Raw genomic sequence first — 22,214 nt, 5'->3', positions numbered from 1 at the left:
CCAAGTTTGGCCATCACTACATTAGGGCATCACCTCATAGGGAGACTGTATTCTCCCACTCCACCCCACATCCTAGATATAAGTAGTTTAGAATCGGTTGATGCTGATGATGAAGTCAAGATGTGCCAGGACTTGTAATGCTACCTTGCAGTGAGAAGACAATGTCAAAACTAACTGACTAGATAAATATAAAAAAATAGATAAACTGGAGTGTGAAACATGGGCGATGTTATTGCTGATTGGACAAATATACTCAAGGACTTCACTTACATCCTTTATTCAACAGCAGAGGGAAGCTGAGTCCATGTTACAACATTGTGTATTCCAGAACGTGCAACACTTGGCAATTTGAAGCTATGGGTCTAGTACCTGCACTACTGCAGAGATTACATCCTTGTGGAAAATACAGTATGTGTGATACATTTCTTATTATGGGACACTGTGAGGTGGATCACCCGATATAGTTATCTCCTTACCATTCAAATGAACACATCTCAGAGCAGCAGTGGATGAGCTGTTGGATGCAACTACACCACCTGATGATGGGTGATTTTGGAATGGATGTTCATCCATGTGCCAGTTTATAAAATAGTCACGTGGTCTTTCAGGGGTGATCTCTGACCTACGCTTGTGCCGTCTCAACACGCTCGATCACACTTCTCTGTGCCATTACAACTTTGCAAACCTTCATGCATGAAAGTTGCTTGTCTTACTGAATGCCTGGAGTTGAAACTGCTGAAGATGAAGAGCATACGGTTGTTGGATTTCAGTGCTAGCAAGCAGCCATTGTGTCTCCTGGTCTTCCGAACTATGAATATGTCCAAGAGGTGGTATATCCTGTCTTAGCAAAAGAAACAAAAACCAGCACAAGCTCTCCACTTCAGACATTGCTCTCCAGCCCATCCATTAGTTTCATACCAAAAAGAGTACCATGCTTAGAGAAATCCAAAGAGCTCAAAATATGCTCTGTTTGGGAGCAGTGGCACACTGGATCATTAGTTACCTATTTGTCATTTTTTCCTGGATGAGTCTGGGCACCATTGCATAGTAGGGGCACTTGGAACTGGCTCAAGAAAGCTTTGTTTGATTCACCTAGAATTCCGTACCTCAATTTTCAGGAGGATCAAGAACATCAGAAAGACTAATAGACCTTGCAGAACTGGTGGAATAAACAGCAAAAAATAGGAAACCAACATAATGGAAGGATTCATGGAAGGATGAGTATCTGAAAAAGATATACATGGATGAAATGGTGAGCAGGATTTGCAATATGAGCAGCAGAAGAAAAATGATAACATGAAATAGAAGATATGTCTTAGGAGAAACTTTTATTAGAATGCAGTATGCAAATAGGATGGGATTAAGAACAGCATGCAGGGAAAGGTAGGAAGTCAAATTTTAAAGAGAAATGTATAAGAAATTTGAAATCTGGAATTTATATGTTAAAGATTTTAAAGTTTAATAAAAATTTGGCACATACATAAAGAACATCAGTAGGGCTACTCAGTCCTTGATCATCATGACCTAGTGAGATGAGGGCTCCAGAACCTTGCATCACTGCACCACTTAGCTCTTACTTCCTCATTACCTGGACTCCATTTCATTTACAGTTACATTTTTTGTTCACAGGTGAGGAGACCTTATTAGCTGGAAGTGCTGGGTCTGTGGTAGGAACTGACAGCCACACAAGTAATGTCTATGGCACCACTCAACCACCCCCTGTAGCTGAAGTGCCACTGAGTCCCTCTACCAGAGTGGACAGTAAAGAAAATGAGGGAGATACAGACAGCATTGGTTCCCCAGAAACGGAGGGACAAGACGCACCAGCACAACTTGTACCTAAGCGGAGGGAGATGCAGGAAGAAGATGAACCATCACACCTTGTACCCAATGAGAAGACAGGACATAGTGATCAGCCAGAGGACCAAGCGGACTCTGTCAACATGCCAGAACAACAGCTGATGCAGAATGATGCAACTGGAGATGTAAAAGCCATCAGCCAGGATGGTGAGTTGCCACATACAGGGAGAATGCGCTGTGCTGTCTGCCAGAGCAGAAATGGGATGCCGCTATGCATATGCTACAACCTTGGTCCCACCCAACTCTGCAACTCTATGATTCAGTGATTCTAACTGTTATTGATAACTTTCAAGTGAAGACTGTGCTCATTGGGGAAGTTGCTTTGTTCTCTCTCTCATGGGTTTTGTTTCAGCCGAAACTTGCTGGAAACTCAGTTCCAGCACCTCTCAGGTGGGCGCCATTGCCATTATAAGAGAACAAGGGAAGGTGTTCATGGTGAGTTCTGGCACCTCTTTTCCTAAAAAAAAATGACACTGCTCTCACTGATGGCCAAATCAAACTACGGGAGTTGGCAAATCGATCTGGTTCGGAGTTAGGAATTAGCATTCATTTGGAACTCTTTCCCTTCCAGATACTTTGCCACCTGTTAATGAGGATGGCTAGTTTACACCAGACCTGCTTTCTCTGTACGGCTTTGCACAGCCACCTGTAGAGAAAACTTGAAGGAGCTTAAAGGGTGTGCTTGGGGTGCCAGCCAGATTGGGCACCTAGCTAGCAACAGCTTCTCCCCTCTTATTTCGTTTGATTTTTTTTTTTTTGCTTCTAGTGTGTCGAATTAAATACGGGTATAATAAATAGATCAGCTCAGAATATATTGTAGTGCATAATGTTTACTTTTCTGAGTAGAAGTCTCCATTTTCTTCCTCCTGCTCCCTACCCCAAAAATTCATTGCATTTCTTGAAATATCTCTAGTGTTGGTAATCAGCACGTTTGGTCTGCTGGCTTAGGCAGAGATGCTAAAATACCCCCAAAATTCATTGCATTCCTTGAAATATCTCTAGTGTTGGTAATCGGCATGTTTGGTCTGCTGGCTTAGGCAGAGATGCTAAAATACCCTAAAGTTAATTTTGTAATGCACGAACCCTCACTATGTTAGAATCCGTGTAATAATGACAACAGCCTATTTACTCTTCCTCTCACACATAGTTTTCATTTCTTGGTTGATTAACTTTAGGTAGATAACTGAGTATTATGAATGTAATGAGAAGAAGAAAAAAATCCATTGTGCTTTCAATTACTTCCAATAGTGAAAAGGTATAATTATAGAAGCTAGGAGGGTAAGTCCTCTGTATTATTTTGTTTATATTGCAGATGAAGCTGCAGTACTGTGTTTTCCATTAGAGCGGCCTAACGCTTTCCATCAGAACATCCTATTTTCATTTCCGTCACCATGTTGTAGAAACATTTCAGGTCTGCCTCAGGCTGGAAACTTCAGCAATAATGATTATGTCATTTCCAGGAATGTGATTATGCGTAAAAAAACCCCAAACCTTCCTCCTGATAGGCATATGCCTTCTTTCACTGAGCTCTCACGCTTCCACCCATTGGATCATGGATTTATTATTTATTTCATCTCACTTTCTAGCTTCTGTCATCCGCAGGCCTTGGGGCAAATCACAGCTAAATAAAAAGAAAAGAAAGCTTTGCCTCACCCAGGGTGTTGTGTGCAGATGTTTCCAAGGCTGCATTCTGTGTGTACTTCAAAGTTCACTTAAAAGGCATGGGGCTTAACCACAAATTACATATACTTATACACTAGCATGCAAGTTTGCTAATTTTTAAGCATAGATGGGAGAGGGTATCGACCATTCTTGCTTATGTGTGCTGCTATAATGATTTTGATTATGGGATTACATTTCCCCCTCTAAGGGATCACAGAGATGTTCTGCAAAAAAGGTATTAACAATAATCTGGGAATGAATTAGCATTTTATAATGAATGAGCCGTCAGTTGAAGGATTCTGCCTCATTTGTTGAACATGCTGGAAGGTGTGTAGCAAATGAAATAGGAGACCGCATAGGCCGACGGGTAGTGGCTGTTTGTAGGTTAGAGATGTGAATGGAATAATGTAGTACTGTATTAAAATCCCCAGTCCCATTGACAACCAACCTACAGAGACCTAGGTTGTTCAGTCATGAATTTCTAGGTAGAAGCAGACTTCTTTAAAAAAACAACAACTGAAAATCAGTGCCCTGCTATGGCATGTAACACAACTTATCCCATGTATTGATATTGTTATGCTGTTTTTCTCTGCCAAAAAATGGCCAGTGATTGGAATCAAGGAAATCCACAGTGTTGTCAGGGCGTAGGGTAATTTTTACTAGGCATTGCATGAAGCTGACATCACACTGTAGACACACTGTTAACAGGATCATTAATTCTCTTGTCTCTGGTGATCTTGAGTCAGCAGCTGTCTCCCAGCCAAAATTATCCACACAACAATCCTAAGAGTTAAAATTGATTAACACACCATCAACACCACCATTAGGTTGTCTGGAGCAAAGGCAGAATACAAAGGAACAAATCAATAACCCAATTTCTAATTTTAACTGATATTTATTTGAATTGTATTGAGTTCCTTGAACACCACTTAGAGATGACTATAATTAAGTAGTATATAAGTTGTTTAAATAATAAAAGAATTAAAAAGATTGCTAAGCTTGAGTACAACAGGGAAATTTATTTAATTCAGCTTTTCCTTGTCTCTTCCTCACGTCCTCCTGGATGCCTAAATATAATGTGGGACTTTCCCCCCCTGAAGTTTTGTTTGCAACTAGACATGTAAAGTCGGAGGAAGGAGGTATTTTTTGTCCGCCATTTTTCAAAATATTCATCCAAAATATTTTCTCACGGAATGAGTGAAATGATTCGTAACATAAGACTCTACCCATTCCAAATCTATAGTATTAAAGGATGAGAATTGCTGTGTAGATATATACAATAGTTAAATCCAAATGCTTTTGTCTACCCAGAGGGTTATTTTTATGAGAGGAACATATAGGGCAGCGGTTCTCAATCTGTGAGTCCCCAGATGTTGTTGGACTACAACTCTCATCATCCCTGAGCTCTGGCCTTGCTAGCTAGGGGTGATGGGAGTTGTAGTTCAACAACATCTGGGGACCCACAGGTTGAGAAAGGCTGAAATAGGGCCTTCGTTTTCTTGTGAATTACTACTTTCCTTCTTCTGGTGGCCTTTGATCTACTTTGTAAGTACTGTCTTGCATTTTTTGTCCTTTTGATCTGTCCCCTCTTCTTGGGATGGTAACCCAAGCAAGGGAAGGTCAGAAGTTCCTTGGAGATGAATGTGTGTCAGTTCAGGACCACAGACAGTGCTCTTAACAGCTGAGGCCACATTGCATCAGCAAGGCCTTGAAGTAACTGGCTGAGTTTTACAGCAGGGCTAGGTAGATACTGACCGGAGCCCTTCCCCAATGATGACCCCTGGCCAGTTAGATGGGCTGATGTCTTCTGCAGCCATTAGCTACTTCAAGGTAATGGGGTTTTAACCTCTGTGGAAGTCTCATCAGGGCTCCCTTGATCCTTCAAGGAGTCTGTGGGTGTTTAATCGTTTAGTCGTGTCCGACTCTTTGTGACCCCATGAGCTGCCAGGCACTCCTGTCTTCCACTGCCTCCTGCAGTTTGGTCAAACTCATGCTGGTAGCTTCAAGAACACTATCCAGCCATCTCGTCCTCTGCCGTCCCCTTCTCCTTGTGCCCTCCATCTTTCCCAACATCAGGGTCTTTTCCAGGGAGTCTTCTCTTCTCATGAGGTGGCCAAAGTATTGGAGCCTCAGTTTCAGGATCTGTCCTTCCAGTGATGTCAAACTCTGCACTGTAAAGCTTCCTAGCCAACCAGCAGTACATGGACGGAGAGGGGTGGGAGCATGCAGGACTGGGCAAAAGCAGCTGGCCTCCCAGTGCTCTCACCACAGCCGCATGGAGAAAGAAGGTGTCCAGTGGGAGAAAAAGAGGAGTTTAGAGTGAGGTACTAGTTGGGAGTTTGGGAATGGAGATATAGCAGTAATAGGGATGCTGTACAAGAGTGGTCAGGAGAGTCTGGGACAACAGTTCTAACATTAGAGGAAAGATGGGTAAGAAAGGTAGGGAAGACAGGCTAAGGAATCCTAACACCAATGTGGTATTTATGCTGTACAGAGGGTCACAGTGATGATGAGGGTCTCTGAAGTCTCAAGTCAGTGGTAGGAACTAACTGGCACTACTCTGAAGCAAGGGTGTGGCTTGGAGTCTGAGAACTTTCCATTCATGTAAGGCTGTTTGTGCCCCCCACCCTGCCCAGTTGCACTTACAAGCTACATACATAAAGTGGATATTGGCTGCAAAAAGTTTCCAAAGAAACTCGCAAAGTCAGGTGCTGTTCTCATAGAAAAAAATATAGTTTTGGATGGTAGCAAGCAAGGCTCCTATTGCCTGAAACCAACTGAAGGCGTATGCACCTTTTACTTATAGAGGTACTTGTGTTGTGAAATAATCTTCATGTTAATTTATTGCATTTACAGTTATTGAGAATTAGAGTTTAGTCAATACTCGGAAGCACCGAGTTCAGAGGAGAGACACTGTTAACTGCAAGACCAATGTGAAGCTGGCCTTCATATTTGAATAAACACTTATCTAATTTTTAGATCAAAATGAAGAAGCAAACGAAGATTCGAGAAAATTAGATACAAAAAAACCGTCTTACGATAAGAAAAACGAAGATTTTGATGCATATGATTACAACTGAGGGGGCTATTTTGAACACCTTGCCATCTGTTACAAAGGTACAGTATATACTCATTGTGTCTCGCACACAATTTGTAGAAATTTCCTACATTCCAGTTACTAAATATAACTTTTAACTATAGATACAGATATTGCTTAATTATTGTTAGTGATTTAGTACAGTGGTCCCTCGCAAGACGAAATTTATCCGTTACGCGAGTCTCTTCGTCTAGCGGTTTTTTCGTCTTGCGAAGCAAGCCCATTGACGGCTTAGCGGATTAGCGCAATTAGCGGCTTTTAGCGGCTTAGCGGATAAGCAGATAAGCGGCTTAGCGGCTTAGAAAAAGGGGGGGGGGAAACACCACAGGAACTTGCAAGACATTTTCGTCTTGCGAAGCAAGCCCACAGGAAATTCGTTTTGCGAAGCACCTCCAAAACGGAAAACCCTTTCGTCTAGCGGGTTTTCCGTCTTGCGAGGCGTTCGTCTTGCGGGGCACCACTGTATAAAGATGTAGGGAATGGCCCATAGAACTGATTTTCATAAGTGTTTTCTTATTCTTAAAACAATTATGGGTGTATTTTAAGACGACACTAGTCTAGCCCTAGTCACTGAAACATTGTCATTTGTATTTTAAGTACTGAGGGTGCACTGTATGGCAGTTAAATCTGTATGAAATATGACAGTAAAATATGAATTAGTAGCGGTGTTTTGTGTAATGCCATTTTTTCCCTTTTTTTAAGGATTTTAATGTTGGAGCTCATGAAACATCTTGTTTATCACTGGAGGTACCATCACTGTCATTTAAATATATTTAAAGAGTGCCATCTTTCCAGCACAAATAGAAATGTAAACTTTAATTACGGGTTATGTTTTCCTTATTTGTTGGTGAATATATACTGTTCCCCATTAAGGTCTGGTGAGAATGAAGGTCTTAAAATATTTAGCAAAACTGCAGCATGCAGCGATTTTCACTATCCAAGTTGTTGACGATTAATTCTTTTTATAATTTCCTGATGAATTATTTTTTTCTGTCTGCCTAATCAGCTGTCCTGCTGTGAAATATAATTGCACTTGCACGAAAATTACCATCTCATGAGATGAACGAGTTTGATGATTAAATTTGGTAGAATGAAGTAATAACATTCAAACACTAAAGTAGAATGGCATGCTGATCCCTTTGCCACAGTTTGATGGCATTTCTAAAATAACAGAATATGTTTTAGGAACAATTCAGTTTGACACAACTCACAACAGAGCAGAGAAATTTTAAAGTAAGGCACAATCTCTTGGAAAACGAAAGAACTTCACCTCTGTTAAATAAAAAATACCAGCCTTGATTTGCGGTCATCCAAATATAGCTCACCAAGGGTGTTTTTTTAAAGAAACCAAAACCAAAATCTCTCAAGTCTGATAACAAAACATATTTGCTGGTATATGCAATTACTAAACTGCATCTGAAGTACAGTAGCAGCCTGGCATTCGTATCAGTAGGAGACAGACTTCTGTTCAAATAACGTGAATTATCTGTTGTTTTATCCACAGAGAGCAGATACAGTTTTCTACCCATATTTTCCCGAATGATAAGCCCTAGTGTTTTTTCTCCTTGTCATTTTTTAACGAAGTTCATTATTTTTGAACTTGTAGCTCTCTCCCCACCCTCTCCAAATGAAATACAAATATTTGATGCAGAGCTAGACAAATCCTAGATGAGAAACAACAGGCTCAAGACTACAGATGTGAACAGCTTTTGAAACTATTTATTTCTCAAGCTTGTCTGTCAAAATGTCCTTGGTATCTACAGAATAAAGCGAGTGGCCACCATGTTTCATTAGATAATGCCTAGGAGACAGAGCCAGACTCAATACTTCACACAATCTAGCTCTTTCTTGCTGATTATTCCCCCTGAAAGGAGAATATCTAAGAGCAGTGCCACAAGGAAGGAGGGTGAGACAAGCTAGTAGCTGCTCTTTTTACTTGGAGGGCATCATTTTCACATAAAAATTGTAACTGAACCAGGAATAAGACTGCTGCGGTCCCAAGGCGCTGCTTACTTGTGTAGTTATTCCATCAGAATTGAGTAGACTTCAGGGAAAACGTGTGGGTGTGTGGTTTGCATACCCAGGAGATGGGTTATTTAGGAGTGCCTTTTAACAGCTTTGGGTGTAGGACAACCAGAGCCATTCCTGTGCCGAGATAGCTTGGCTGTTTTGGGCCCTAGCGTTTGTAACTCCAAGTTTGAAACCAGTTACCAGCGAGATTTAGACAGGCGCCTAACATAGTGTTGTTTAGGTACCTACGAAACACATTTTTGTTTCAGAAGGCATTTTTCGTGAGTTGTGGCCCAGTCATGTTTTGGACGTCTATAGAAATGGTTTTGTTATTTTTAGAAGTTGGTTTTTTTTTTGTGTGTGTGTGTTTCATCTCATTTTTATCTTGTTGTATACCACTTTTATGGCTTTTATGGCTTCAGATCATAGAAGCCAACTCGTAGGAGCTGAGATCCCTTCGCATCCCCCCAATAAAATATCTGAGGCACCCCCCAAAAGTTAATGGACATTACCATTCAAATGGTGTGCACGCACCACATGTTGTTATTGATTATGAGAGGTGGGACATACTTGGATCGTCCCCCCAATATTTTATTCAAGTTGGCACCCCTGCATCAAATTATGAATGTGAAAATATATAATTATACTACCTTGGCTCTTACAGAAATCTAATGTTTGGGACAAAGCTTCTCTATCTCCAAAATGCACTTTTTCCTTCTAGACCTGGCTCCACAATATTGTTTTCTGTATTGAACAATGTTTTTAGGCTTTCTCAGATTGCTCATGTGTATGAGGTCCAAAGTCAGGGTTAGCTTGGCAGTAATATATGAATCAGTGAAAGCTTGTGTCAGGGAGTAAGCCAGGAGATGAAAAACGTTGCCTTGCTGACCAAGCAAAGCGAAGCTTTTGGTATAACACATGCTGATTGGCATCTTCTGTTTTGTTTCCTCATTTGTAAATAAAACATATTATTTATTTTATTTTGTTTTATTTCTACACTTTGCACTCTCAGGGGAGAACACAGACCAAATCAATAGCCAGCTTAGCTCATTAGGTAAAGGTAAAGGTACCCCTGCCCGTACGGGCCAGTCTTGACAGACTCTGGGGTTGTGCGCCCATCTCACTTAAGAGGCCAGGGGCCAGCGCTGTCCGGAGACACTTCCGGGTCACGTGGCCAGCGTGACATCGCTGCTCTGGCGAGCCAGAGCCGCACACGGAAACGCCGTTTACCTTCCCGCTGGTAAGCGGTCCCTATTTATCTACTTGCACCCGGAGGTGCTTTCGAACTGCTAGGTTGGCAGGCGCTGGGACCGAGCAGCGGGAGCGCACCCCGCCGCAGGGATTCGAACCGCCGACCTTTCGATCGGCAAGCCCTAGGCGCTGAGGCTTTAACCCACACGCCACCTGCGTCCCATATGCTTAGCTCATTGTGTGAGATATAAAAATAAAAACAATATAAATTTAGAACAAATTGGCAAGCACTTACTGAATACAGTCATACCTTGCTTGTCAAACATAAGCTGTTCCAGGAGTCCATTAGACTCCCAAAACAGTTTGAAAAGCAAGGCACGGCTTCCAATTGGCTGCAGGAGCTTCCTGCACTCAATCAGAAGCCGCGTCAGACATTCAGCTTCCAAAAAACGTTCGCAACCCAGAACACTCACTTCCGGGTTTGCGGCGTTCTGGAGCCAAAACTTCCAAGTACCAAGGCGTTCAGCAACCAAGGTATGACTGTATAGCAAGGACTTCTTCCCCCCGCCACCTTAATTTTTGATTTTGTAAATTCCCTTTGAAATAGAATGCAATTTTGCATTTAATTTTGCAGACATTTTGTAACTGTAATTCTGCATATGTTCTATTTAATTCCAGACTTTTAAACATTTTGTAAAATCGTAACTATTGGTGTTGTTTTTCATAAAGGAATTAAAAATCAATATAAAGCATAATTAAAACCCACAAGTTAAAAGCTAATCTGATAACAGTTACAACAGTATGCCTGTAGAAGTACTTATATTTTTATTTTCTACCCTTCAGACAAGTTTGAACTTCTCAAATCAAACACATACACACACTCATGAGAAATAGATAATGTAGCAGGGTCTCTAATTTATAAGGTTGTCTCACACTTAGTGACGTGTTTATTAAAACTATAAAAAAGTCTTACAATAATTAAACATTAATGAAGTGAAAACGCTTCCATGCTGTAAGAGGGATACCCTTTTGTGTGCATTCTGGATATCCTTTAACAGCACGTATGAAAAAGCTGAGCATGCAGTTGCTGTTTTCAAATATCAATTTATTGGCAAAGTAAATGTGGGAAAGCTATTGACACATCAGTGGAGTAGTCCTTGCAGCTAGATAATGCTGTTGGGAGTCATTGTAGGTGAAGAAGGACTTTCTGACAAGGTAGCAGAGATAAACAAGATTATGAATTATCTATAGAGCTCAGTTGGCTCAAAAGCAGGCTCACCTGACATTAGCATCTACATTCTGGGATGGAATCTGAATGGGAAAACTGAAGTGGAATGCAAGGACTATATATATATATATATATAATATAATATATATATTATCACTGATTGGCCTTGATGTGTTTGAGGCTAAAAACTGGGCCTGAGCATATGGAGGTGATTAATTTGGCAATAATAGTTTGGAGCTGCACATAATGAGCAACCTGTAGCAACATTTCCTTACCTCTGGTGTTCCATGTCCTGCATCTGTTTCTTTGTTAGTCAGCAGTCACCTGTTTGTTTTATTATCTGATATATTTCTTTTCAGTACAGCAGTACCTTGGTTTAAGAATAGTTTAGTTTAAGAACGATTTGGTTTACAAACTCCGCAAAACCGGAAGTAGTGTCCCGGTTTGAGAACTTTACCTTGGTCTAAGAACGGAATCCGAACAGTGGAAGGGCACCAGCGGTGGGAGGCCTCATTAGGGAAAGCGCACCTCGGTTTCAGAACGGTTTCGGTTTAAGAACGGACGTCCGGAACGGATTAAGTTCATAAACCGAGGTACCACTGTATTTGTAGCCTTCCCTTCAGCACAAGGTCACAGGGTGGTTTACAGCTTAACACAAAGTATACAACAGGAAATACCAACATACCTAGCTTGACGAAACTTAAAACCAGCCATTTCAAAATACCTTGCGTATCTTGAAGCATTGGCATCATCTTGGCAAGACTAAAATGTTTCCACCTGCTGCTGGAACCCGCTCAAAATCAGGAGCTTGCCTGATCTCGTGCTCCCTGCTTTACCCAAACCTTTTTGCTTGCCATCAGCTGCCAAAATTAGTGTACTGATTGGTTCACAATAAAAGAGGCCAGTTGACCTTGCTGTGCTGGAGTTTAAATTCCCTGTGGACATGCCCCCCTTCGACGCTGAATGATTGGAGAAGCTCGGTTGGAGAATGGTTGGAGCAGCGCCAGCAGCACAGGGAGGCAATGGCAGGAAGCCTGCCAATCTCCATCCCTTGGCCGGATGACGCAGGACCCAGGGCCTGGCTGCAACGCCGCCCACCAAATATGGTAAACATACACATCAAACTAACACCTTTATGCAGATTTACAGAATTTTTTTCAGGAGTTGGGGTTGGCTCAGTTCAAATGATTTACCGGTAAGTGTGGTGGTGATTACGGCTTCGTGATATTTCATTATGGAAACATTTTGTATCAGATGAGCTCTTAATAAAACTTAACTTCCATGTGCTCCCAGGAAAACGAGTTTCCAGCAAAGCAGTCCTATTCTGGGGTGCCAAGCATTTTCACTGACACGTTCAGATAAATTACAAAGGGTTTACCAACTTGCCTTGTGCCATAATGTGCCTTAAGAAGTACAGTCTGGTTAGCTCCTCCTAGGTCAGCGGTTCTCAACCTGTGGGTCCCCAGATATTGGACTACAACTCCCATCCTCCCTGAGCTCTGGCCTTGCTAGCTAGGGAGGATGGGAGTTGTAGTCCAACAACATCTAGGGACCCACAGGTTGAGAACGGCTGTCCTAGGTGATTGGTTGGAGTAATTGTGGTGCTGGCAGTGTTACAGGTGCCACTCAATACTTGTTCTGCAGCTGTAAGAAATTTAACTTTGAGTATGGCAGCAAAGGTGCCAGCCTTATATCGATGGGGAGTTCCACTGGCTGGCAACACTGCTGTCTTCACTGTACCTGCTTGAAGCATTTTTGTTAAGTGAGTCCATTAAAACACATGCTGATGTGCTTTAATATATTTTAATGTTAATTTTAATGATTTCAAAATGCTTTTTATTGGGTAGCAGTTTTTATTGCCGATTTTAATATTTATTGTAAACCAGTTGGAGAATTTATTATAATCACGTGGCATGTAAATTTTCTTAAATATATGAAATATGTCGCCATGTCATCTGAAATTCCTTTTAGCAATTCATTGAGAAGACAGATACTTCTGGTGAAGCATTAATGCTTATTACCTTTCTCCAGTGATTACTACAGATCTAGGGAAAAAGGACAAGAAGTTTTGGTTCCCAGGAGAAATAATTTATCAGAACAGCTCCCAGTGATTTCTGAAATTGATTTTGAAAAGAGGACTCACAGTGGCATATTAAACTGTTTTGAAGTATTGTTAGCTGTGAAATGGAGTTCCAGTGGGAAGTTTGGAATGCCCCCCCCCCAAGTAATGCAATGGTATATATTATTCTGCCTTCACCCAAAAGGAAAGCAGTGCACAACCTGGTGATAACAGAATGCATGATGCAAGGAGGGAGCTGCAGCCCACGATAGGAAAAGAGGTGGCAAGGGAACACGTAGCTATGTTAAATGAATTCAAATCTCCAGGGCCTGATGAGCTGCACTTTAGGGTATTTAATGAGCGTGTGTATTTAATCTATAGACAGATTACATCTTTAAGGGGGGGGGGGGAGAGAAGACCTAGATAACTACCAACCAGTCAGCTCGACATTAATACCAGGAAAGGTCCCAGAACAGATAATTAGACAGTGTGAGCACTTCGAAAAGGATGCCATAATGACTAAGACCCAGTGTGCCCTGTTGGAAGCTTACAGCGCCTGCTGTGGCCGCAGAGACCGATACAGGAGAGAATGTTTTCTTGCAGCTGGGGCAGATGAAGGTTGAGCTGCTGCAGATGCGCCGTGGCGTTTTTTCTCTCTGCGCTCCTCCCAGTGGTCATTTCTCCTCTGGTCATTGCTATGGATGATGAACCTGACTGTCTCCATGCACTGCGGTCATATGCAAGGGATTCTCACATGGTGGAGTTGAGGTTGCCAGCCTTCATGTCATGTTTGCAGAAATATTTGTAATGCAGAGTTGGTCTGGTGCCTGAAGCCAGCTCCCTGTAAAGCACATCCTGGGGACGTGGGGTGTGGATCCTGCTATCTTCCATTCTGTGGATGTGACCTGAGACAAGAGTGTGAACATACTGTGAATGTGGGCTTGGGAGAGCACATCTTTGAGAGACTGCCCTGCCACGTGATGCCCAAAATCTTTTCCCATGGGGATTTACAGCTATCCCACATGGTACAGGAACACCATTCCAAGATGCAAACTTTGAATAATATGCTGCAAACTGTTTTGATAGCCTCTGGAACTTCCCTAGAGAATGTGTGTGAAAAAATAACATTCTTCATATCCATTATGTAGGTCACATTCTGATAATATTAAATTAGTGTGTGTGTGTGTGGGGGGGGAAATAAACATATGAGTCATCAATTAGCCAGTTAGATTAAAGACCCCTTACTGGTGTGAGTATAAAAGGAAGTCAGGATATATTTTCATTTTTTATAGTCCCTCCAGTGAACGGTCAATTAATCTTGATGATGATAAAACTGCTAAAGTGTAACGGCATAAGAGTCCTTGCTCAGTGATGTATGCATTTCACTCCAACCTAGTTTAAACATAGGCTCTCTTCTGACTGATAACCGTCAGTTTTGTGATCAGAGCCAGATACATCACCACGTCGTTAATGACGAAATATCTAGCTCAGTCGCAGACAAAACAAATCTTTTAGATTAGTTTAAACAAAAATCTTATCCAAAAAAATAAACACAAGGAACCTGTAAGCTATTTAAAAATAAAATCCTGAGAATTTTGGAAAAGAGCTATCCAGTTGTGTCCTGTTTATTGCAGGATGCAGTAGCAATTCACTGGGGGCCCCTCCAGATAAATTATCGTAAGGTAAAGGTAAAGGTACCCCTGCCCGTACGGGCCAGTCTTGACAGACTCTGGGGTTGTGCGCCCATCTCACTTAAGAGGCCAGGGGCCAGCGCTGTCCGGAGACACTTCCGGGTCACGTGGCCAGCGTGACATCGCTGCTCTGGCCAGAGCCAGAGCCAGAGCCGCACACGGAAACGGCGTTTACCTTCCCGCTGGTAAGCGGTCCCTATTTATCTACTTGCACCCGGAGGTGCTTTCGAACTGCTAGGTTGGCAGGCGCTGGGACCGAGCAGCGGGAGCGCACCCCGCCGCAGGGATTCGAACCGCCGACTTTTCGATCGGCAAGCCCTAGGCGCTGAGGCTTTAACCCACAGCGCCACCTGCGTCCCTTAAAATTATCGTAAATGACATTTATTTTCTAGAGTTATAGAAAATGTGCTGCCATCAACTTGGGAAGGTAGCCCATCTAGGAGAAGGAAAACTCTGACCTTAAACCTTGTGGGATATCTTCGGGAGAAGAAAAGGCTATGGCGTAAACCCTACACAAATCCAGAGTGGAGACCCTAAGGCGGTTGGATGGCACATTGCATGCCTCCTTCTGGCAAGTCCTACAGCCAAGCTGGTGCCAAATGCATTGCTCTGCTTTCCTTTGGACCACATTTGGGAGGGAGGGGGAGATTTTGTCATCTGGGCAGCCCAGGACCTCCATACACACTGACGAGGCTTACACTCTGGTGGGTAAGTCACTTTGGGGCTGCTAATGCAGTGGTTTGACTTCACCCCCCCCAAAAAAAGGCGCACTCCACTGTCCCTTGAGACTGACGGATGCCAACAAGCTGTCATGTATAACTGTGCTAAATAGGTTGCACCCTTCTTTAGAAATGGGGGTGGGTGGGTCCATAAATACATTTCCTGCACATAGAAATCTGGCACACCAGGCTCTTCTCTCTGATATGCTAACTTTCCATGGGCAGGATATTTCTAGTATGTGAGGAGCTTGAAGCATAGAAACCTCCGCTTGCATTAAGATGTGGTGCAGTCCGATGGGGAACCTAGCTTCAGGTATTTTTTAGGATGTCCTGCTCTGAGACTTGCCCACATTGTTTGTGCAGCTTTCACAAACATAGAAGGCAATTTGTGCGTAGTTTTGGGGAAGAGTAGGTTGGGTTGTGTGCGTGCATGCGTGTACAAATCTCTGCCAATTATTCTGATGAAATTGCTGTGTTAATTCAGCTTTAGTCTCTCATCTACAATAATGAGCTGCATTTGTTTTCACTCTTGATGCTGCTGTTTGATCATGCTTTCACACACTGTTTAAATATGAAGCAAAATCAGCATGCACAGACTGACAGATAATCTCTTGCATCCAGAAACAAGTAAGATGGAACAGAGAGGAGCTATATTCAGCCATACAGAACTAGATTTGAACAGCACTAGTTGCTGTTTGGTTAATAGATTCGTATCAGGCATTTTATTCACCGAGAAGCTACTTTTTACATGCTGCATTCTAAGATAAAGAAGGAAGAATGGTGTAACAGCTACCAGCAGTCAGTTTCCAAAATCCCAGCCTGAACCAAACATTGCTAAAGCTGAGCATGTGGATTCTGGTGACAGGAAAATAATAATACCATTTCTTAGATATTAATAGAATTAAATATGAGCAAAATTGGGAAAGCAATATATTTCTCTTATGTGGTAGCTTAGGGCACCTAATGGAACTAAGTGTTTGCTCTCTTATTTTGGATTGGGTGCTTGTTCAACTAGAGGAGGAAGAGCTCGTTTTTCTAAGGGTCATTTCTGAAGTTAACTGGTTTTCTTTCCCACAGCTTACCTTCACAATGCACACAAATACTTTCACATTATTTTGTTTCACTGAGAAATGACAGATGCTCATTAACATGCTATTCGGTTCCACAGTTTCCCAGGGATCATTTTCTCTTCATTTCCCCCTTCCGCAAAGAGCTTTATAATCCACGAGGTACTTACTCCAGGACAGACTTACTGTAGTCAGTAGGCCTCCCCCTGCATAAGAAATAGGAGGTTTTCTGTTTTCTCTAGTGTATCTCTGCACCCTTTCACATCCATGCCAAGCACACAGAAACTGTGGAATTGTGAAATCCGATCAGTTGCCCAACATACATTCAGCTTACCTTTGAGAAGTATAGTCAGATCATGTTGCAGGAAGAGGCTAATTGGTTACCTCACTGGTGTGTGTGACTGTAAAAGGAGTAAGGTCAGGCAATTAGATTATGTTATTAGTCACAATTTCTGCGCTGGCTTCAGCATTTTTAGAATGTGCAATCATCCATTTCGGCATCTGCGAATTGAACATTATAGGACCAGAGTTCCCAAACTGGTCAGCTGTGTGTCTGTGAAACTAGAGTGGAAAACCATACAACATCTAACACTTTTTTGGGGGGGGAGTTTGGGAACCAGTGTCACAGTATATAGAAGTGTTTCCCAAACTTGGGTCTCCAACTGTTTTTGGAGTACAGCACCCATCATCCCTAGAGAGCAGTACCAGTGATCAGGGATGATGGGAACTGCAGTTCAAAAACAGCTGGAGACCCAAGTTTGGGAAACACTGGTTATATATAATCAAATTCGCTCGATGGTGGTGAGCTCCTGTTGCTCTTTACCAGTTTCTGCTAACCTAGCAGTTCAAAAGCACACCAGTGCAAGTAGATAAATAGGTATCATTTTAGCGGGAAGGTAAACGACGTTTCCATGCGCTCTGGCACTAGTCATGGTGTCTTGTGCCAGAAGCAGTTTAGTCATGCTGACCACATGACTCGAAAAGGCTGTCTACAGACAAATGCTGGCTCCCTCAGCCTGAAGTGAGGTGAGCGCTGCACCCCATAGTTGCCTTTGACTGGACATAGCCATCCAGGGGTCCCTTACCTTATATGATCAGTGTATTTAAAGTATGCCTTTAAAGGCTTATTTTACCATGGGGTAGGCACCCACTATTTTATCACACATTTTCCTTACATGTAAGTAGAGTAGCTCAAGGCATCTGTGCTTTACCTATCTGTTCTACTAAATAAGATGCAGGTTGCAATGAATTCCTTGTTATCGTGAACAATCGAACATGAGAACCAGTTGGCTCCACTGGGCATAGCATGTGACCTGGGTCTACAATCCTGTCCCTTCCCATCCTTCTCTTCTGCCAGTCTTGCACAAATCTCTCTGCCACTGTTTACCAGTGCCTGTTGTATTATTATTAGTGATAAATCTCCAACAAGTTTGGAAGTCACACTTGGATTGTGAGGGCATTCTTCCCCATAACAAACCTTTTTAGCCCAAGTGTTACATTTGATCATTTGTTATGCTGCTGACATTCCTGAGTTCTGCAGATACCTTTGCTAATTCTCTAATATTCTCCCTTTGCTCTTACCCAAACTGCATAACCCAGAGTTTCTTTCTAAATAAGATGGAAGCTATGGTTCAGCAACATCCAGATGGCCTGCAGGTTGCTCACGCCTGCTCTAGGCTGCCAGATGCGACTCCCTACCCTGGGGCCACCAGCACAAGATGGAGAACTTGGCACTGAAGTGTTGCCAGGGTTGTTCACTACAGGCAAGAGAACTGAAACCCTGATGTGACCATCAATCTCTCATGTCTTTTAAATGCTCAGCAAGAGCTGTTTTTCAGAGTTTAGGGCATGGGTAGGCAAACTAAGGCCCGGGGGCAAACTAAGGCCCAGTTGCCTTCTAAATCCGGCCCGCGGATGGTCCAGGAATCAGCGTGTTTTTACATGAGTAGAATGTGTCCTTTTGTTTAAAATGCATCTCTGGGTTATTTGTGGGGCCTGCCTGGTGTTTTTACATGAGGAGAATGTGTGCTTTTATTTAAAATGCACTCTTGAGTTATTTGTGGGGCATAGGAATTCGTTCATTTTGCCCCTTCAAAATATAGCCTGCCCCACCACAAGGTCTGAGGGACAGTGGACCAGCCCGCTGCTGAAAAAGTTTGCTGACCCCTGGTGTAGGGTTAAGCTAATAATGGATGCTTATATATTATTATTATTTTATAGAAAGCACTACTGATGAATTTTCTGCATTTCAGATTTGGATTCTGTTTGAAAGAATTTCTACGTGCCTCAAGCCCTCTTTGAAGTACTAGCAACCTCCATTAAAAATCTTACTTAACACAAAGAAAATCCGTACTTTAATATTTGCTGAGAGTGCAGTTGAAATTTCCAATAGTTATTAATCATGGTGCGTGTTTTGTTTTTTTTTTAAAATATAACAGTAGCCTTTGAGCATGTACACTGTGATCACTTTATCTTCAAGGTGTCGTTGCAATACTAAATAATCCTCACATGCTTGAGATTTTGTGCTGGCTAAGTGCCAATCACCACCAATCCCAATAGGATGCATCTTCCAAAAGCTTGTTTGGAGAAGAAAAGGCAGCATTCTGTGTGCAGAGCTGCATCTGAAGTGAAGACTGTACTGGTGGCTGAAAGCTTATCTAAAAAGCACCATTATTTGCACCATCGTGCGCTGTGGGTTAAAGCCTCAGCGCCTAGGACTTGCCGATCGAAAGGTCGGCGGTTTGAATCCCTGCGGCGGGGTGCGCTCCCGCTGCTCGGTCCCAGCGCCTGCCAACCTAGCAGTTCGAAAGCACCTCCGGGTGCAAGTAGATAAATAGGGACCGCTTACCAGCGGGAAGGTAAACGGCATTTCCGTGTGCGGCTCTGGCTCTGGCTCTGGCTCTGGCTCTGGCTCTGGCCAGAGCAGCGATGTCATGCTGGCCACGTGACCCGGAAGTGTCTCCGGACAGCGCTGGCCCCTGGCCTCTTGAGTGAGATGGGCGCACAACCCCAGAGTCTGTCAAGACTGGCCCGTACGGGCAGGGGTACCTTTACCTTTTTTACCTTTATGGAGAGAACTTGTATTCTGTGGCATATTCACTAGGTGGTGCTCAACTTCGTTGTTTTTTAGACCGCTCTGCTTTGTTCTGTATTAAGTATGCTGAAATTGGACATTTTCATCAGAATGCTTAAGAAGATCAGGAGCAACCTTTGAAACTTGAAAACGCAATACTGAATGGATAAATAAAACCCAGCAAGGCACTCATTATCATAAATACGCCATTTTTAAAATTATTAATGTGAAAAGAAAGTCCAGAATTTGTACTTAAATGAAGAGTTGAAGCCAACAAGCTAAATTAACATTTGGGAGACTTGTATACCTGAAGGAGCGTCTCCACCCCCATCGTTCAGCCCGGACACTGAGATCCAGCATCAAGGGCTTTCTGGTGGTTCCTTCACTGCAAGAAGCCAAGTTACAGGGAACCAGGCAGAGGGCCTTCTTGGTGGTGGCGCCCTCCCTGTGGAACGCCCTCCCACCAGATGTCAAAGAGAAAAATAACTACCAGACTTTTAGAAGACATCTGAAGGCAGCCCTGTTTAGGGAAGCTTTTGATGTTTGATGTATTACAGTATATTAATATTTTTTGGGAAGCTGCCCAGAGTGGCTGGGGAAGCCCAGCCAGATGGGCGGGGTATAAATAATAAATTATTATTATTATATATACAACAGTGATTTCCAAAGCACACAAGACATCTGTGCACACTTCCAGCAAGGCACCTGTACACCCTTTGTAAGTATTTCCAGGAGAAGTCAGTGTTAAATGTTAATAACAAGCTAGCCTCGGGGAACTGAAAGAATCTGTATAATTTGCTCTGTCATTTTTACAAGTGCCTCCATAATATGCAGGAGTTGCGTGCTTGTTTGATGCAGGCAGGTATTTAGGGAAGGCAATGGTTTAATATAAAGGAATCAGAAATGAATGTCACTTGTGTTTTCATAATGGCAAACATACATACAAAATTAACTGGCTTAGAGAAAGATTGGCTTTTCCCTCACCCACCTGTCTCATCCCGCTTAAAGCTGACCATGATCCATTTTGAAACATCAGAGAACATTTTTTTTTTTTTACATTGTCAAGCAAAATCCTAATGGTTTTTGAGAGATGGGAAGCAAATGAGTTACCTATAAATATGCTTCAGTGTGTCCATACAGCCTGCATAATGTTGCATCATGAAACTATGTCCTGATGCAAAAATATTGTCTGCTCTGCAGGGGCTCAGGGATCATTCTGCCAAGAAAGCATTAAAAGTCCAAATACAGCTCCTGAAACTGCAAAAAACCTTACTTATCCATTACGGGCAAATAAATGGGACAGCTAGGTGTGGGTTTGGATTGCAACATTTTTGTTCCATGCCGTGGTGGTGGGATGCATTTTGTGATATCCTTTATTGATTTGCAATGAAACACAGTTTAGGAACACTGATGGCTGATACAGGTTTACAGAAAGTTACGCAAGCAGCATTTGCCATTTAAAACATCTTGGGTCTCCCAGAGGCTGCTTATTTTCCAGTGTAGCAGTTTGGCAATTTGAGCAATGAGGCTCACATTTCTTTCTCTTTCCAGATGGAGCAAGCTGTATTTCAGTTTGCTCTTGTTTCTGTAGCAAGGGCCATGATATTTCTTCTCTACTACATGTCTCTGTGCTCATGTGCATATCTTCAGGGAGTTCTACTGAGCTACTGACATCCTAATTTTTAAAACACTTGAAGCATGGTGAGATTTTCTTTTTAGAGGATCTCTGGAGCTTTTTCATTACACTGCCCTTTAAAAAAGAAGGGGGGGGAGCTTATTTCCCTTAGGAATGCTACATGTCTGGATACATTACTTTCCATAGTTAGGGCAACTCTCCTAGAAACCTATCCTGTTTTCGAGGACAGCATCAATCTTGTCTCCCCTCCCCCACAGCATATCAGTATAGAGTAGAATGTAGAAAACATCTTAGTTTTGACAAAAAATATATCCTGAAGATTACTAGGCCTTGGGATCCTGGGGTGAGAGGATAAGAGAGGAAGGAAGATATTTAAAAGAAAGAAGTAGTAATGAACATTATGGCTATAGAACATAGTGGAACCTCTGGATATGACCTTAATTCGTTCTGGGGGTCCGTTCGCACCCTGAAAATTATGTAAATAGAGGTATGCTTCTGCGCATGCGCGAGGCACGATTGAGTGCTTCTGCACATGCGTGCGCGGCGAAACCCAGAAGTATACATTTCCAGGTTTGCCATGGCCATAACCTGAAGATTCCATATCCAGAGGGATACGTAAGTAGCCGTACGACTGTATTTCTCCCATAGGCTTAGAAACACTACCTTGTTTGCCACAGCATATATGAACAGATTTCTAGTAGATCCACCATCCAATCCTAATGAAGGCTGCAGTCCTATAGACATTTAACTGGAAGTAAGTTGCCAGGAAAAACAGGCGCCATGAGCATATTATTTTCCTAGGACACCTAGGAAGCCAGATGCCCTGGGAAAATTGCATTTCCCTTTTTTTTTTTTTTAATAATTTTTATTCATTTTTCAAACAGATAACAAAAACAGTACAAAACAATATAATTTCCAACT

At 42.4% G+C, this 22,214-nt stretch overlaps 1 protein-coding gene across 6 annotated transcripts in view; it reads left to right on the top strand.

Annotated features, from left to right (window-relative positions):
• Nucleotides 1–20,148, top strand: part of DCDC2C (doublecortin domain containing 2C) — a 58,426-nt gene extending 38,278 nt beyond the window's left edge. The window contains exons 12-17 of one of the 6 annotated variants that reach the window (XR_013837007.1): nucleotides 1,630–2,007; nucleotides 6,502–6,639; nucleotides 7,322–7,366; nucleotides 11,909–12,154; nucleotides 18,837–19,279; nucleotides 19,660–20,148. Coding sequence is in view for 2 of the 6 variants with exons in the window: in XM_079969898.1 (XP_079826024.1) it covers nucleotides 1,630–2,007; nucleotides 6,502–6,602 (479 nt within the window). In the remaining 4 variants the exon portion in view is untranslated. Of the gene's footprint in view, nucleotides 1–1,629; nucleotides 2,008–6,501; nucleotides 6,640–7,321; nucleotides 7,439–11,908; nucleotides 14,292–18,836; nucleotides 19,280–19,659 lie in introns of those variants that run through there. The other 5 variants (XR_013837008.1, XR_013837006.1, XR_013837009.1 and 2 more) reach the window with 5 other exon arrangements.
• Nucleotides 20,149–22,214: the final 2,066 nt, after the last annotated feature.

This window comes from Podarcis cretensis (genome assembly GCF_951804945.1).
Source record: "Podarcis cretensis genome assembly, chromosome: 3".
NCBI classification, from domain to species: Eukaryota; Metazoa; Chordata; class Lepidosauria; order Squamata; family Lacertidae; genus Podarcis; species Podarcis cretensis.
This window is presented reverse-complemented; position numbering and strand designations above follow the sequence as displayed.